We start from the raw sequence: 16,076 nt of genomic DNA, 5'->3' as shown, positions 1-16,076 counted from the left end.
TTTGAGGGGATAGAATTGGTAGGGGGAGGAGGGTTGTTATCACTCCTTACATTTATACATTCTTATATTACTGAAAGTTGTTACATCTTTTAAAAAATAATAAAGTTGCATTCTTAGTTGTTCTTATCATCAGTCATATTATACAGGCATGTGTGGCATATGGGCCAAAATGTGCGTTATTACTGTCAGTTTCATAATATTAATATTCTTATATTCCTACTAGTTCTCTCAGTATTTAACAATATACATAAATTATATTTAATGATTTTTAATTCTTCTGTAATGATCTAAGGGAAAAAGTAATATCTCGAGGGCCAATTTCTTTTTTTTAATGTTCTCGCTCTCTTTTTCTTTTTTAAGTTTATTTATTTTGCGAGAGAGTGCACAAGCTGGGTAGGGTCAGAGGGAGAGGGAGAGTGAGAATCCCAAGCAGGCTCTTTGCTGTCAGTGCAGAGCCTGATGCAGGGCTCAACCCCATGAACCATGAGATCATGGCCTGAGCCGAAATCAAGAGTCAGACACTTAACCAACTAAGCCACCCAGGTGCCCCAAGGGCCAATTAATTTATAAACTATAACTTACATAGTATAAGATTCACCTATTTAAAGTGTACTGTGGTTTTTAGTATTCATTGGTTTCTAGTATATTTACAAAATAGTACAACCATTATCATAGTCTTGTTTCAGAATATTTTTAACATTCCCCAAAGAAACCATGTACCCATTAGCAGTCACTTCCCATTTCTCTTCTCCCTACCCCCTCTCCTATCCCTAGGCAACCATTAATCTACTTTTTGTCTCCTAGTTTGGCCTATCCAGACATTCCATGTAGATGATCTCATATAGTACATGGTCTTTTGTGGCTAGCTACTACTTAGCGTAATGTTTTTGAGGTTCACCCAATGTTTTAGCATTTTTGTCACTAGTACATTTTTTTAAATGTCTTTTTTCAACTTATAAATACCAACTTAAAAACTTCAAAAAGACAAAAATGAACGAAGTATAAAGTTAAGTCTTTTGTAACTAGAGTGGATGTTAGAGGTGGAATTTCCTTTTTAACAAGGCATATTTAGGTGGCTGCAAAGATGCTTTGTTAAAACACCTTGCTTCACTATTTACTACTAGTCGTTTTTTATTTTTGTTTTTTTAGTTTCGTTTATTTATTTTGAAAGAGAGAGAGAGGGAGAGACAGAATCCCAACCAGGCTCTGCACTGACAATGAGGAGCTCGAACTTACAAACCATGAGATCGTGACGTGAGCTAAAATCAAGCAGGTCACTTAACTGACTGAGCTATCCAGGCCAGGCACACCTATAGTACTAGTCTTATGAGAGGTGGTTAGGAAGGTTTCCCTGATTAAGTGACATTTAAGCTGAGACACAGTCAAAAGTAGGAATGGTCTGACCAAGGTTGGGCAAGGGAGGATGAGATAAGCAAAAAGAATTGAGCTTGTTTCAGGCAGAGGGAACAACATGCATGTGTGACCTAGAAGCAAAAGTGTTGGGCTTTCCAGGAATAGAAATTAGTACCATATGGTTGCTATTAAAATTTGGGTGGTGGATGAAAGTGAGAAATGCAGCTTTTTAAAAAAGTACTGCAACAGATTACCGCTGATGCCTGAAAGGGCTGTGGGGGCCTTTTTTTTTTTTTTTTTTTTTTTTTTGGATAAGACTCTATCATAAGGGCAAAAGGAAACTGGCACAGAATTTTTAGCACAGGTATGTTAATACACTCAAATTCATATTTTAGAGAACAACTAAGCGTCATTATATAGAAGGGATCAGAAGAAAGCAAGACCAGAGATTTTCAGGGCTTTTTTTTTTTTTTTTTTTTTAAGGGTTTTTCTTTTTCAAAATTGCTTTGACATTCTTTGCTCTTTACATTTTCATATAACTTTTAGAATTAGCTTGTCAATATCTATAAAAGAGGCCTGCTGAGATTTGTTTTTAGAGATTGTGTTGTGTAGATCAGTTTGGAAATACTGACATCTTGACAATATTGAGTCTTAAGGTCTATGAACATAGTACATCTTTCATTTATTTAAGTTTTCTTTAATTTATCTCAGTGTTTTACTGTTTTTAGTGTACAACTCTTATACTTCATTTGTTATTTCATATTTGAAATAATATATAGATATACAAATGATTGTTTTGCCTGTCAATCCTGTATCCTACAACCTTACTAAATACATTTATTCTAGTTGGGTGTTTTTGGTTTGGTAGATTCCTGCGAAGGCATTTCTATATACAGGATCATGTTGGCTGTGAATAAAGACTGTTTTGCTTCCTTCTTTCATATGATGTCTTTAATTACTTTTCCTTGCCTTGTGAAACTGGTGAGACACTCTAGTGTAGCATTGTATAGAAATGATGAGAGCTTGCATCCTTAACTTTATTCCCAGTCCTAGAAGAATTCATTCTTTCACCATTAGATCTATTTTTCTGAAAGAGTTTGTGTAGGATTTGGTATTATTTTTTCCTTGGTGATGATAACATTAATAGGTAAAGGCATTTGGGCATGCGTTGTTTTTCTTTACAGGAAGATTTCTAATTACTAATTCAATTTCTTTTTGTAAATCTCTTCAGATTCTCTGTTTCTCTGTGAGTCCCATTTGGTAACTTGTATCTTTCTAGGAAGTTGTATATCCTATCTAACCTGTTTGCATAAACTGTTCATAATATTCCCTTATAATCCTGTTTGTAGCAGTGTTCACTCTTTATTTCTAATTTTTGTAATTAGTATTTTCTCACCTTTTTTTTTTTTTGGTAAATCTAAAGATAATGCATTTTTAGAATCTTTTCAAAGAACCATATTTGGTTTCTATTTTTTTCCCTCTATTTTTCTATTTCACTGATTACTACTAATATTTATATTTTCCTCCCTTCTGACGCCTTGGGTTTAATTTGCTCTTATTTTTTATGATTAGATTGTTGATTCGAGACCTCTTTTCTTTCCTAATATGTGCTAAAAATTATAAATTTTCCTCTAAGTACTTCACTGTCTTCATCACATAATTAGTGGTATGTTTTATTTTTGTTTTTTTCAGTTAAAGATATTTTCTAATTTCCCTTGTGATCTATTATTTGACCTGTGGTTATTTTTAAGTGTGTTGTTTAATTTCCAAATATTTGGAATTTACTACATTTCTTTCTGTTGATTTCTAATGTAATTCCATTGTGGTCAGAGAACAAACTTTGAAGAATTTCAGTTATTTTAAATTCAGAAAGACTTTTTCATGGTCAAATTGATCTGACCTGAAGAATGTCCCATGTGTACTTAAAAAGAACATCTGTTCTTTTATTGATGGGTAGAGTGCCCCATAATTGTCAGTTAAGTAAAATTGCTTGATAATGTTCAAGACTTCTAAATTCTTACTGATTTTTCCATGTAGCTCTTTTTTCAGCTCTTAAGAGGGTGCTATTGAAAACTCCAAATAAAATTTCTCAGTTGTCTCTTTTTCTTTTTATTCTATTACTGTTATTAGGTGTCTTTTTATTTGATTGTTATATCTTCCTGATGTATTGATCTCTCTTTGTCTCCAGTAATATTTCTTAAGTTCCAGCTCTTTTATGGTTACTATTCTCATGGTATATCTTCCCGTCTTTTAGTTTCAACCTACTTGTGACTTTGAATCTAAGGTGTTTCTTCTACAGAAAAATATAGTTAGGTCTTGTTTTATTGTTTGTTTTTTCAAAATTTATTTATTTTGAGAGAGAGAGTGTTGGGGGGAGAGAGGGGGAGAGAGAGAAAGAAAGTGCAGAGCCTGATGCGGGGCTCGAACTCATGAGCCATGAAATTATGACCTGAGCCTATGTTGGATGCTTAACCAACTGAGCCATCCAAGCGCCTGGGTCTTTTTTTTTTTTTTTTCTTTTTAATTCAGTCCGACCATCTCTGCCTTTTGAATAGATTGGTTATAGTCTATTCAATTTAGTGTAATTATTGGTGTGGTTGGATTTATGTCTGCCATTTTGGTTTTTGTTTTCAGTTTGACTTCATTGTTTCTGTTCTTCGTCCCAACTTTAACTGTTTTCTTGGTATGGTGAGTGATTTCCAGTTGTATCCCTGATATTCTGTGTATTACATTGTGAAACTCCTAATCATATTTCTTCTTTTTTAGTAAGCAGTTTTGTCTAGGTATAGTGCGTGGGATAGACGTTCAGCTCTCTGCCAGGTCATGCTGACATCATGTCAGCAAGAGTGGGGCCCTGGCTCACACTATCTTCTTCCAGATGGATGGGGTGTAAAATCAACTCTATACTGGGCCCTACTGACATGTAGAGAACTGGTAAAGGGAGATGAGATGCTCACTCCACACTGCCTCCTGCCTTGTTGATGCTGGAGGCTCAGCTCCCCACTGGGCCTCTATGACTTAATTTTAGCCGAATTAGGGTAATGAAGTTACACATTTCAAGTTTTCTTGGCAGGTGAAAACTTGACAAATCCCAACCCTTGTAAGTTGTATTAGCCACCTATGTACTGGCTGTGCCCATCAGAAATAAGTCCCTTTTGATTCAACATTATTAAGTTATTAAATATTATTTAAAAACTTCAAAAGCACCAGTGAGAAAAATGTTTTTAGCTCACGAAATAGTTATTTTGAAGAAGTCTATGTGTTTGTAAGAAACAAACAAAGGAGATGATATGTATTCAAATATTTTTGTTTAGGATTTTCTTTAAAAATTCAGGGACTGAAACATCTTGGTCTTGCTAAAAGAGGATCCAGTTACATGCTACAACCCAGTTCACGTGTCCTCTGTCAGGTTTAGAAATACTTTGAAACCTCAACCAAAGGTTCCTTGACCAAAGAATAATTTTTTGCCAATGCCATTTGGGCCATAGGCCTCCATTTTTAGACTTGAGGGTAGTAATGGGGCACTGAACTAAGAAGATAGAGTGATAAGAGATAGTTGGCATACTCGGGTTATTGAATCAGTCTCCCTCTTTTCATCACTCTAGGAATGTACAGGTTACTACATTAACTTTTATCTGTTAATGGAAGGAAGGTGCATTCTCTGTTGCCAGTTAGGGAAGTAAATATAGGAATGGTGGGGGAAAAGGTAAGTTTGTACATGTAGGATCAGCAACACTTGGTGATAGATTATTGGTGAAGGTAGGAAATAAAACAGATGGAGGAACCCAAAATTTGAGTTTTTAGCTTTTGTAACTGAAGGAATTATGGTGCCATTGACAAAAACAGGAGAGCTACCATTCATAGGGTATAAGAGATATGATGGCTTAGTGTAATTGATTTTGAATTATTGTTCTGGTCATTTAGTTTATAGTACATTCTGTATTTTTAAAGATTCTAAAAGTACCTTATGATTTTTTAATAAAAACTTTATCAGGATATAATTTATATAATATAGAATTTACCCATATCTTTATAATATATATATGCAATAAAATGCATCATAAGATTCAAGAATTTAGTATATTTACAGTCATGACATTGTTACCACAGCCATCACCACCATGTAATTTTAGAACATTTATATCACTCTAAAAGAAATCTCTTCCCCATTCCTACCTCTTCTAGTCCTAGACAATGACTAATCTACTTTCTGGTGTGTCCTTTTCTAGACATTTTGTATAAATGGAATCATACAGTATGTGTGTTTTTTGTGTCTGGTTACTTTGAGCATGTTTTTGAGGCTCATTCCTGATCCTTGAACTTTTTACAGTTAGTTTTACAGCTAACAGTAGAGGAACATACTAAGTACACATGAGTCATGTGATTAAATTGTGTGAAACCAGTAGTGTAGGGAAAAGTTATATGTTGAAAGAGTAATGATCATAAAGTGATTTTGTTAATGTTTATTCATCTATAGTTTTGTTTGCTAAATATTTCTAACCTAAAATACCTATATATGATAGTTATCACAATTAAAATGGAATGCTGAGGTAGAGATTTATTATGAAACATTTGTAGTATTTAAGATGGAAAGAGAATGAACCCCATTGGTTTCGTTTTCTTTTTGAACTGTTATTAAGGTATTTCATAAATTGAGATTTTATTTCATTTTTATCCAAATGAACATGGATTGTTGACTAGAGAAATGATTGTTTACTCTGTTAGTTTTGATTATCTTGATCAGAGCTAACTAGTTGATGTGAGTGACTTAATTTATAGATAGGGGAGATGAGAAAAGGGATGGAAAATGTACATTGGGTCACTAGAAAGTAGTTTGTCAATTCTGGTACTGTAGAGATATATTTAAATGTTTATACCAGAACACATTTTATTTGATTGCCCTAACTTGATTAATATAAAATGTGAAATTACTAACTCCTGGTCTTATGGAGACATTTAACTATGTAGATTAAAGCATACTGTTGTTTACTTCATAAATTCCACTCAAAGTGTCTTAATTTGGAAACCATTCTGATTAGAATTTAAGTAACTTCACATTTTTCATATGGTATCACATTTGAAATAAATTAATATCAATTGACATAATCTGGACCAATCTGAGGAAAAAACTGTGAAGTAGGAAATTCAAGGGTATCACTCTCCTGTCTTCTGCCCACATTGTCTTTTTGTATACCTTCCCCAGGAGCTTATAAAGTGTACTGTCCTATTCTTTTTCCTGAGACTGAAGTAAATTTCATAAATGCATTCATATTAAGTTATTAAGGATTTAAAGTATTGCTTTTTTCTGATGTGTCATGATTTGAAAAGAAGGCTACAAGAGTGGGTACTGCTTAACTAAAGGGAATGGATTGCTAATGGGAGATTTTTGTGTGGTTTGTGGTAGGAAGTGAACTGGCAGGTGGAAAACAAGGTATTTATCTCATACTGTCTTCAAGACAGTACTTAATGATATGGTTATATTAGGGAGTTGATCAAGTACTACTGAAAACAGACCGAACTATTGTAAAGACAGATGTTTCCTCATAGTTTTTGTAATGAGACTAAAAGAAAAATAGGACCTATTTTAGAATTAAGACAGTTGGCTTCATTTGGGTTTATTTAACATTTGAAATATGGGTTAATATTGATGGTCGTAGTGTCATTTTCTTTTTATACACAAAGTAAAATGTAGGTGATTTTAAAGACATTCCATGACACCTACAACACCCCCCTCTTAATTTAAATCTGTCCAGAAGGATCCCTGTCTTATAACTTGTGCTTAATAATGAATGTTAACCTTTTATTTTTGTTTTTGTTTTCTTCTAGGCTGTATTCATCACCAAAGAAAAAACTTACACCAATGCAGAAATCAGTTAGTCCACTAGTTTGGTGCAGGCAAGTTTTGGATTACCCAAGTCCTGATGTCGAATGTGCTAAAAAGTCTCTTATCCACAAACTTGATCAAACTATGTCAGGTATGTCTATAATTTTACTTGTAAGTTCATCTCCTTGCTTTCTTTAATCAAAAAACAGATAGATGTTGAGTTGGTATGTTTTTAGGAAGGCAGTTCTTTGCTTGGTGGTTTCTTAGTCTTGTGCATGCCATCATGGGTTTTTACCATATGCACATAACCTTGTTTACTTAATAGCTTGTTAAATTACATAATACCCTGTTAAATTTACTTAATAGCTTTTTGCCCCAGTCTTCTCATTTTTATTTCACTTCATCCTAAAGAATAATATCCATGAAATAATGGGGTTTATATGATAGGGCTTTTTTTTTCTAATATAAGTTAAAACAAATAACTATTAAAAATATGTTTGGTATCATCTAAAGTTCTCTCACCACCCTTGGGAAATTCTGATGTGGTGGAAACATACAGGCTGGGAACCAAAGAGACCCCATTCTCATTCTAGCACTTAGTTACTCTGTGACTCTGTGCATTAACTTCTGTGAGCTTTTTCCTTGTGTATACTTCTGTGTTACTTTTTCCTTGTGTATAGAGGATCCTTTTTGGAAAAGCAGTAGCCTTTATGCAATTAATTTTTTTTTTTCTGAATATTAAGTGTTTTTAGAATTGGATCCTGGAGCTTGATTTAAATTCTATTCATAAGAGTTTTTTTTAATGTTTGTTTATTTTTGAGAGAGAGAGAGAGAGAGTGCAAGTAGGGGAGGGACAGGCAGAGAGAGAGACACTGAATCTGAAGCAGGCTCCAGGCTCTGAGCTGTCAGCACTGAGCCCGACGTGGGGCTTGAACCCATGAACCACGAGATCATGATCTGAACTAAGGTTAGATAGTTAACTGACTGAACCACTCAGGCGCCTCCAAATTATTAAAAATATCTAGACAAGGTAGTAGACAATTCAGAATAACTGGAAAATTTCTAACTCATTCCAGTTAGGTGATATTATTTAGATGTTTATTAAAAATATCTTTAGGAACAACTTTCCATTACTGTTGTATCTCACCTTAGAAATAAGGTAAGTATATTTTACAGTTAGGAGTTGTCATTATTCAGCAGTATATGTTCATAACCTACTTTGTGCTAGGTGTTGTTCTCAACTCTGAGGATATTGCAATGAATAAGATAGACGAAAAAGTCCCTTACTTCCCAGAGCTTATATTCTAACGGGGGTGGCAGACAGTCAATAAATAAACATATAAACGCATTGGCAAACCTTTTCTGTAAATAGCCAGATAGTAAACATCTTAGGCTTTGTGGGCCATGAGGTCTCTGTTGCAGTTACTCCCCTTTGCCCTTCTTGGACGCAAGCAGCCATAGATAATACGTAAGTGAATGGGCATGGCTGTGTTCCAGGGAAGCTTTATTTACAAAAAGAAGTGGTGGGCTGGAATTGGCTCACAGGCTGCAGTTTACCAAACCTTGGTTTAAAACATCCTAAAAAATAGGAACTATTAGCAATTGGCAATTAGTCAATTGGACTTGGGGAAAACCAAAATAACACCTCAAAAATAGCAATTTGAGTGCAGTAGCTTTTTGCTTTATTATAACAAGGTATTAAAGGTAGTGGGAGTGTGTAAGAGAAACTGTTACTCTTGAACCAAAACTAGGTGTAATCAAGTACTGGATTTGTTTGACAGTGTTTAGATTTTATAGCTATATGCACAGAGCAGTAGGTACAGCTATAAGTGTAATACATAGTCAAAGGAAAAGGGGCACCGGATGGCTCAGTCGGTTAAGCCTCTGATGCTTGATTCCCTCTCAGGTCATGATCTCATGGGTTCGTGAGTTCGAGCCCCACTTCGGGCTCTGTGCTGACAGTGTGGAGCCTGCTTGGGGTCCTCTCCCTCTCTTTCTGCCTCTCTGTGCCTCTCCTTCCCACCCCTCAGTGGATAGATAAACTTAAAAAAAGAAAAAGAAAAAACAACTATTTGGCTATTCCAAATTTCAACCTTAGTCCTAAATCCCCCCTTTTCCAACTTGGTGAGGAGATATTAGATGTATTTCTGTGATAAGTCAGAGCTTCCTGGGAATGCAGCTATTGTATTCTAAGAGAATGGTTTCTGTTCAGTCCCACTCAGCTTCCTTGCCGTGCTCTACTACTTGTCCCGAAGATGTTCTTCTCTTATTGTTTATGATAGTGCATTGTATTTTTTAAAATGTTTTTTTTTTAATATTTATTTTTGAGAGACGGAGCGAGACACAGCACGAGTTGGAGGGGCCGGGCGCAGAGAGTGGGGGAGACACAGAATCCAAAGCAGGCTCCAGGCTTTGAGCTGTCAGCACAGAGCCCAACACGGGGCTTGAACTCAAGAGCCACAAGATCATGACCTGAGCCGAAGTTGGATGCTTAACTGACTGAGCCACCCAGGCGCCCCATGATAGTGCATTGTATTTTTTACCCTGTCTCACCCTCCCTACTGTTTTCTTTGAAGCCGTCTTTGAAGGTTCTTCCTTCTTTGTCCATCTTTTTTTTTTAATTGGAAACTTTACATAGTTTAAAATTTACCACTTTAACCATTTTTAAAAATTGTTTTTTTAAGTGTATTTGAGAGAGAGAATGTGTGCTGCCCGGGTGGGAGAGGGGCAGAGAGAGAGAGGGAGAGAGAATCCTCTTAATCCCATGAACTGGGGATCATGAGCTGAGCCGAAATCAAGAATCAGATGCTTAATTAACTGAGCCACCCAGGCACCCCAACCATTTTTTATTTTTATTTTTTATTTTTTTAACCATTTTTAAAATCTACAGTTCAGTGGCATTGAGTAGTCACATTGCTGTGCAGCCATCACCACTGACCATCTCCAGAACTTTTTCATCATCCCATACTGTACAATTCTGTATCCATTAAATGTCCCGTTTCCCCAATCCCCCATCTGTCCACCTTTTAAGTTTAGGGTGACAGAGGTCTCTTTTGCCTGGCTTCGTCTGTTTTCATTATTTCATCCATTCATATGGTATCCAGCGGCCTCTCTTCAACTTAATCTCATTCATTCATACATATATTCAGTTAATATTTACTGAGAGCCTGATATATTTCAGACTTTGGGGAGAGGGTAGAGGATACATGATAAAAACTAATAGCATACCTGCGCTCATGGAGTTTATCATCTACTAGGGGAGATGTACTAATACAAATAATTTTTATAACTGGTGATACGTAATAAAAGAATGGTACAGAGTGCTTTGCTTTGAGAAATAGGGATTTTACTTCAGGAAACAATGTTTGACCTGAGTCCTAAAGATTTAGAAAAATTTGAGTGGTTTAAGGGGGAAGGCGAAAGAGGGAATAAAGGGTATTCCAGGTAGAGAACACAGTGTGTGCAGAGGCTCTGTGGGAGGCCTGTGCAAGCATGCAGGGAGAGTATGGCACGCACGAGACCTGGAAAAAGCCAAGTTGGTGGCTGGAGAAGAGTAGGGAAGGGAGAGATGTGAGAAAGATATGTAGGAGCCAGACTTTGCAAGCCCTTATAGATTATGCTAAAGGTTTTGGACTTGGGGCACCTGGATGACTCAGTCAGTTAAGCCTCTGACTCTTGGTTTCAGCTCAGGCCATGATCTAAGGGTTTGTGGTGTTGGGCCCCGTGTTGGGCTTGTGTCGGGCTCGGTGCTGACAGGATGGAGACTGCTTGGGATTTCTCTCTCTCCCTCTGCCCCTTCCCTGTTCTCTCTCTTTCTCAAAATAAGTAAATATTTTTTTTTTAAGAAAAGGTTTTGGGCCTTATTCTAAAAGCAATGGAAAGGGGCATCCAGGTGGCTCAGTTGGTTGAGCGTCTGACTCTTGATTTCAGCACAAATCATGATTCTCGGGTTGTGGGATCAAGTCCCACAGTGGGCTCCATGCTGAGCGTGGAGCTTGCTTAAAATTCTCTCTGTCTCTGTCTCCTGCCCCTCTCCCCTGCTCATGCTCGCTCGCTCTCTAAAAAAAAATAAAAATAAAAGCAATAGAAAGATTGGAGGGTGTTGTTCAAGGGTGTGGTATGTATGAGCAGGAAGACGTGATTAGGTTTGCATTTTGGTTAAGGTCATGCTTAGCTGGAGTATGGAGAGTAGATTGGAGAAGGCTAGAAGTGAATGAATGTAGGGTGCTTTTTCGGGGGGGGGGGTTGATAATGATAGCTGGGCAGTGTGTGTTGATGGTAGTGGAGATGAAGAGATGTGGATGGAAAACTGAATGAGCCAAATTTGAGGAAGTAAGGGAGAAGTATCAATGATCTAGGTTTCCAGCTTGTGTGACAGGATGAATGTTACTAATCATTTGAGGTCAGAACCCCAGGAAGAGAGTTAAATTTTAGCAGGAAAATCATGGCTTTGAATGTGGAAATGTTGGCTCTGAGAAGCCAGTGGCTCCATAGAGGAGACATTAAATGGGCAGCACATATGGGACTGAAGCCCAGGAAAACTTGGGACTGGAGATATAAATAATGGGGAGTTTTTGGACTTTGGTAATAACTCATGTGATAGGTATGAATGAGATTTCTTAGGAAAAGGAATATAGTATAGAGTGAGGACATAAAGGGGTGAGGACTTGAAATGCTAGTGATTAAATAAATAACCACTGGGAAGAGAATAAGCTTCAGAGGAGATCAGAAAGTAAAGAGGAAGAAATTAGCACCCCAGTTTCTGCTCAGGTTGGTATTTCTGAGATACTACATTCTAAATATGTTTAAAGTGTGGCATCTTATCTCTTGGGGAATACGGACAAAACTACACTGTCCAACTTACTACATCATCAAACTAAACAGAAAAACAACAAAAAACGTATGTTCTTCCACCCCAAACCATTTCTCTGCCCAGTAGGCAAACCAGAAACTTGAGTCACCTTTTTTTTTTTCTTTTGTAATCCTTCTAGTTTTTAATATCTATCCTTCTTTTTTGTATTTGTCACCTCTACTGCCTAGTTCAGTCTCATCTATTCAACATAAAAATGTCCGTCAATTTTCTTCTGAAACTGATTGGATCACCTTTGCTCAGAATTCACTGATAGTGAATAACGTTCATTCTCCTGAGCACAGTTTCCAGGACTTCCACGACCTGGCCCGGCTATGTCTTCCTGTTTTGTCCCTCACGCATCTGCTTTACCTTTCTACAGCACTCACTCTTATTCCCTGAACCTAATATACATTTTCAAGACCCTGCTTTTGTTCCTGTGATAAACACAGATGGAAGCACACGCTTTCCCCATTCTCAGTGGCCTGTCAGATTGCCGCTCATCCTCTCAGGACTGCTCCAATGCCCCTTTCCAAAAAGCTGTGCCTAGTTTTTCTCATTTGTAATGAATTATCCTGTCTCATCATTCCACAGCCCTTTGCACCTTTATGATAGTGCTCATTTCATTTTGCCCTGAAATCATTGTTTTTTTCCTGCCTGCACTACTTGGTTGTAAGCCCCTTGAGAAATAGTACGATGTCACATTTGTCTGTATGTTCTACACATTGCTTTGCCAATGGTCAGAAATACTGAGTTAAGCTATGGATTTTAGAAGAGTGTAGAAGAAAGAAATACTATTTTAAGTAGTAATTTTTCTCTGCGTATGTACTTGATATCTTAGTTCTACTTTTGTACCGTTTCTATAATCTTACATGCATAGCACATTTTTTCTTCCTTTTTTTGGGCCAGAAGACTGGGGGAAAGGGAGGGAGGCTTTTTTCTTTTTAAAAAGAGAATTCTCACATGTTTGACCTTAACCTGGCCTAAGTAGTCAATATTGCTTTACTTTTACAAAAATCCAAACTTTGGAAAGGCTGTTTTTAAAACTCACTATTTCATACTTTTTTCTCCCCTTTTCTTTGCAGTAAATGTTTGTTATAGAAAAATGAAAAAACACAGGGGCTCCTGGGTGGTTCAGTCAATTAAGCACCCGACTTTGGCTCAGGAGATGATCTCAGGTTCCTGAGTTCAAGCCCCACATCGGGCTCTCTGCTGTCTGTGCAGAGCCTGCTTTGGATCCTCTGTCTCCCCTCACTCTCTGTCCCTCCCCTGCGCTCTCTCACTCGCTCGCTCTCTCTCAAAAATAAATAAACATTTTTTAAAAAAATGAGAAGACACAAATATACTTTTCGTTCATTTTATTTTTTAAGACCATTCAGAGTTAATACAGTTGGAACAGACTTCCCGACAAGATAGAAGTAAATTAATTTAATGGCTAATAATTTGTTGAGAAGATATTCTTCCTATGGTATTATTTTTGATGTTTGGTGTGGCTACTGTTTTATTTGCACAGTGCAATTTAAGATAATGGAACTATTTTGTTGGGATTATTAATGTGTATTTTCTCTTGCTACTCTAAGAATGTTTCTGTATTTAAATTGAGATAATGACTTAATAAATTTCCCAGTAGGAAAAAATTTTGAATGAAGTGTTAACCTTTTCTGTTGATTTCTCCACTTCTCATCAACACAGCTCTCAAGAGGCAGAATTTATATAACAATCCTTTCAACTCCATGAGTTACACAAGTCCTTATAGTCCAAGTGCAAGTAGCCCATACAGCAGTGGTTTCAATTCTCCATCTTCAACCCCAGTGCGACCTCCTATAGTCAAACAGCTAATACTTCCTGGAAATTCAGGTAAGGAGAATTTGAAATGGAATAATTAAGGTATAGTTTTTAACTTACTGCCCTACCTCAGAAAATAACTCAGTCATCCATAGTTCAAGTTCTTGTGCCTATGAGACTTTTAAGTGGTTAAAGAAAATATCAGTGAGGAGCTATTTAGCACCTGGTACTGATAAACCAGGGTACATCTGTAAAGTTTTCTTTAGCATGTACTTGAAAGTTTTTAGATCTGGCTTGATTAGAGTAACAAGCTTGATTCTTTTAACTAATAGATGCTTTCTTTTACTGAATAGATTGATTGGGCTATAAAAGCTAAAAATAAAAGCTCTTATTAAACCACTTAAGCTTTATTTAATAAGCTTTGATATTACACTCAAATAATAGTATAAGCTATATGTGTATGTGCCAAAAGAGTGGAGTCCAAAATGATATGGGAAGGTAGACTGCTGTAAAGTGGGGAAAGAATGTTTTGCTGTGGTTCTGTGACTGAAATAGTTACTCTGTAGCTTACTGTTCTTTAGGATTCACTGTTAACTCTTATTGTTGCTGTTGTTACAGCTAATTATTGTAGCTTCCTTAAAAATTAAGGTTATTGTTAACCACCTCAAATTTTTGACTCCCTAGTCTAATAACTTCTCGCCCCTGCTGTTAGCTTTGTACATAAGTTGTTACTTGCTATTTATGTCACCCATGACTGTCATACTAAAAAGTTTAATCTGCTATATTTGTTTAACAAGAATTTTATTTGGGCACTATTTGAACCTGACCTTGTAGTACTTTTCCTATCATATATACTATGTTCTTCTTGATAATATAAACATCAACTATTTTGCTCTTAATATGCCTTTCACGTGGGAGCTGACTTCTATGGTAAAGAATTCTGGGAAACAAATGTTTCAAATAAGTCTGTATTAGATACATTAGTGACAGTGTTAGGATTTTATTCTTCACTAGGAGTTGATGATCTGATGAAAGGATTTCCTTAGAAACAAGTTAGACTCTTGGATATGTATATCCTTTATTCTTCTGACCTGCCTTCTATCCCCCTTTCTGCTTTCAGCAATGAAATACTTTATCTCATTATTTTCTCTGTTGCATGTTTGTGCTTCACTCCTACACTTCAGAGAACTTCTTGGATCCCTATTACTAGTTTGACAAAGAATTTTGTAAACATGGCATAACGTAGGAAAAATGACCCTAGTGTTCTTTTTTTGGTTTGTTCCTAAATCTCTAAGGAATTTTGATTTTCCTCAAATTATAGTTTTCTTGCTTAGGAAAAGTAGAAGCTTTTATTCAGGGGAAAAGATGATGGTATTGGCTAAGACTGTGAATTTGGGAGGAGAAAACACATTATAAATTCATTTGTTTATGAGGTGTTTCATTGGCTATCTTGTAAAAGTTGGAATCCTCTAACATTTATTGAACACCACCTACTTACCAGGCACCGTGGTGAAAGCTTAATTGTTTCATAAGAGAATAGATAAGTTATGATTGAAATGAAAATGTGATTTGCTTTTATGCCATAACATATGACATAGCCCTCTTTATTCTTAATAAAGTCAATTTTTATTTTCAATATTTGGGAATTTCGTGAACAGAAAAGACAGAACAATGGTGAACTGAATCAAATAATTAATATCAAGTTATTACAACAGATGCTTATTCAGTTTTTGTTATACCAAAGTTCAAATCTTTTTTTTTTTTTTTAAGGTAATTTGAAAAGTTCATCAGACAGAAATCCTCCACTCAGTCCTCAATCCTCTATAGACAGTGAGTTAAGTGCTTCAGAATTAGATGAAGATTCAATTGGATCCAATTATAAGCTAAATGATGTAACTGATGTACAGATTCTAGCTCGGATGCAAGAAGAAAGTAAGTATTTTAAGTGTTCAAGTTGAGTCTAGTTCAGGTATAATTTTGTTGTGGATATTTAATAGATCTTAAGGTGTTGTGGGATAGTAATGTATGAGTAGAAATGTTAAATTTTAGAGGCTTATTCAACATACAGACTTGCTTGTTCATTAACTTGTTTTCAGAGTGCATTTTATGTAAAACAGTTTGCTGTGTGAGGAGCAAAGAAAGGCAGGTAATGACTAGTAACCATGCCCTGCATGTTACTCTGCGCTGGAACTTGCGAGAGTAGTTATTACTCTGTTACACTGTGTTTTCTTAGTAGACCATTGTTTCTCAACCTTTTTTCCATTA

The 16,076-nt window shown here is 36.1% G+C and overlaps 1 protein-coding gene across 2 annotated transcripts in view; it reads left to right on the top strand.

The window, feature by feature from the left end:
* Nucleotides 1-16,076, top strand: part of SLAIN2 (SLAIN motif family member 2) — a 72,065-nt gene that overhangs the window by 24,487 nt on the left and 31,502 nt on the right. For both annotated transcript variants that reach the window (XM_042984575.1, XM_042984576.1), the window contains exons 2-4: nt 7,180-7,328; nt 13,719-13,883; nt 15,582-15,743. In XM_042984575.1, the coding sequence (XP_042840509.1) occupies nt 7,180-7,328; nt 13,719-13,883; nt 15,582-15,743 (476 nt within the window). The remainder of the gene's footprint in view (nt 1-7,179; nt 7,329-13,718; nt 13,884-15,581; nt 15,744-16,076) is intronic.

This window comes from Panthera tigris, chromosome B1 (genome assembly GCF_018350195.1).
Source record: "Panthera tigris isolate Pti1 chromosome B1, P.tigris_Pti1_mat1.1, whole genome shotgun sequence".
In the NCBI taxonomy this organism is placed as follows: domain Eukaryota; kingdom Metazoa; phylum Chordata; class Mammalia; order Carnivora; family Felidae; genus Panthera; species Panthera tigris.
Note: the sequence above shows the minus strand (reverse complement) of the source record. Positions and strands in the feature narration are given on the sequence as shown.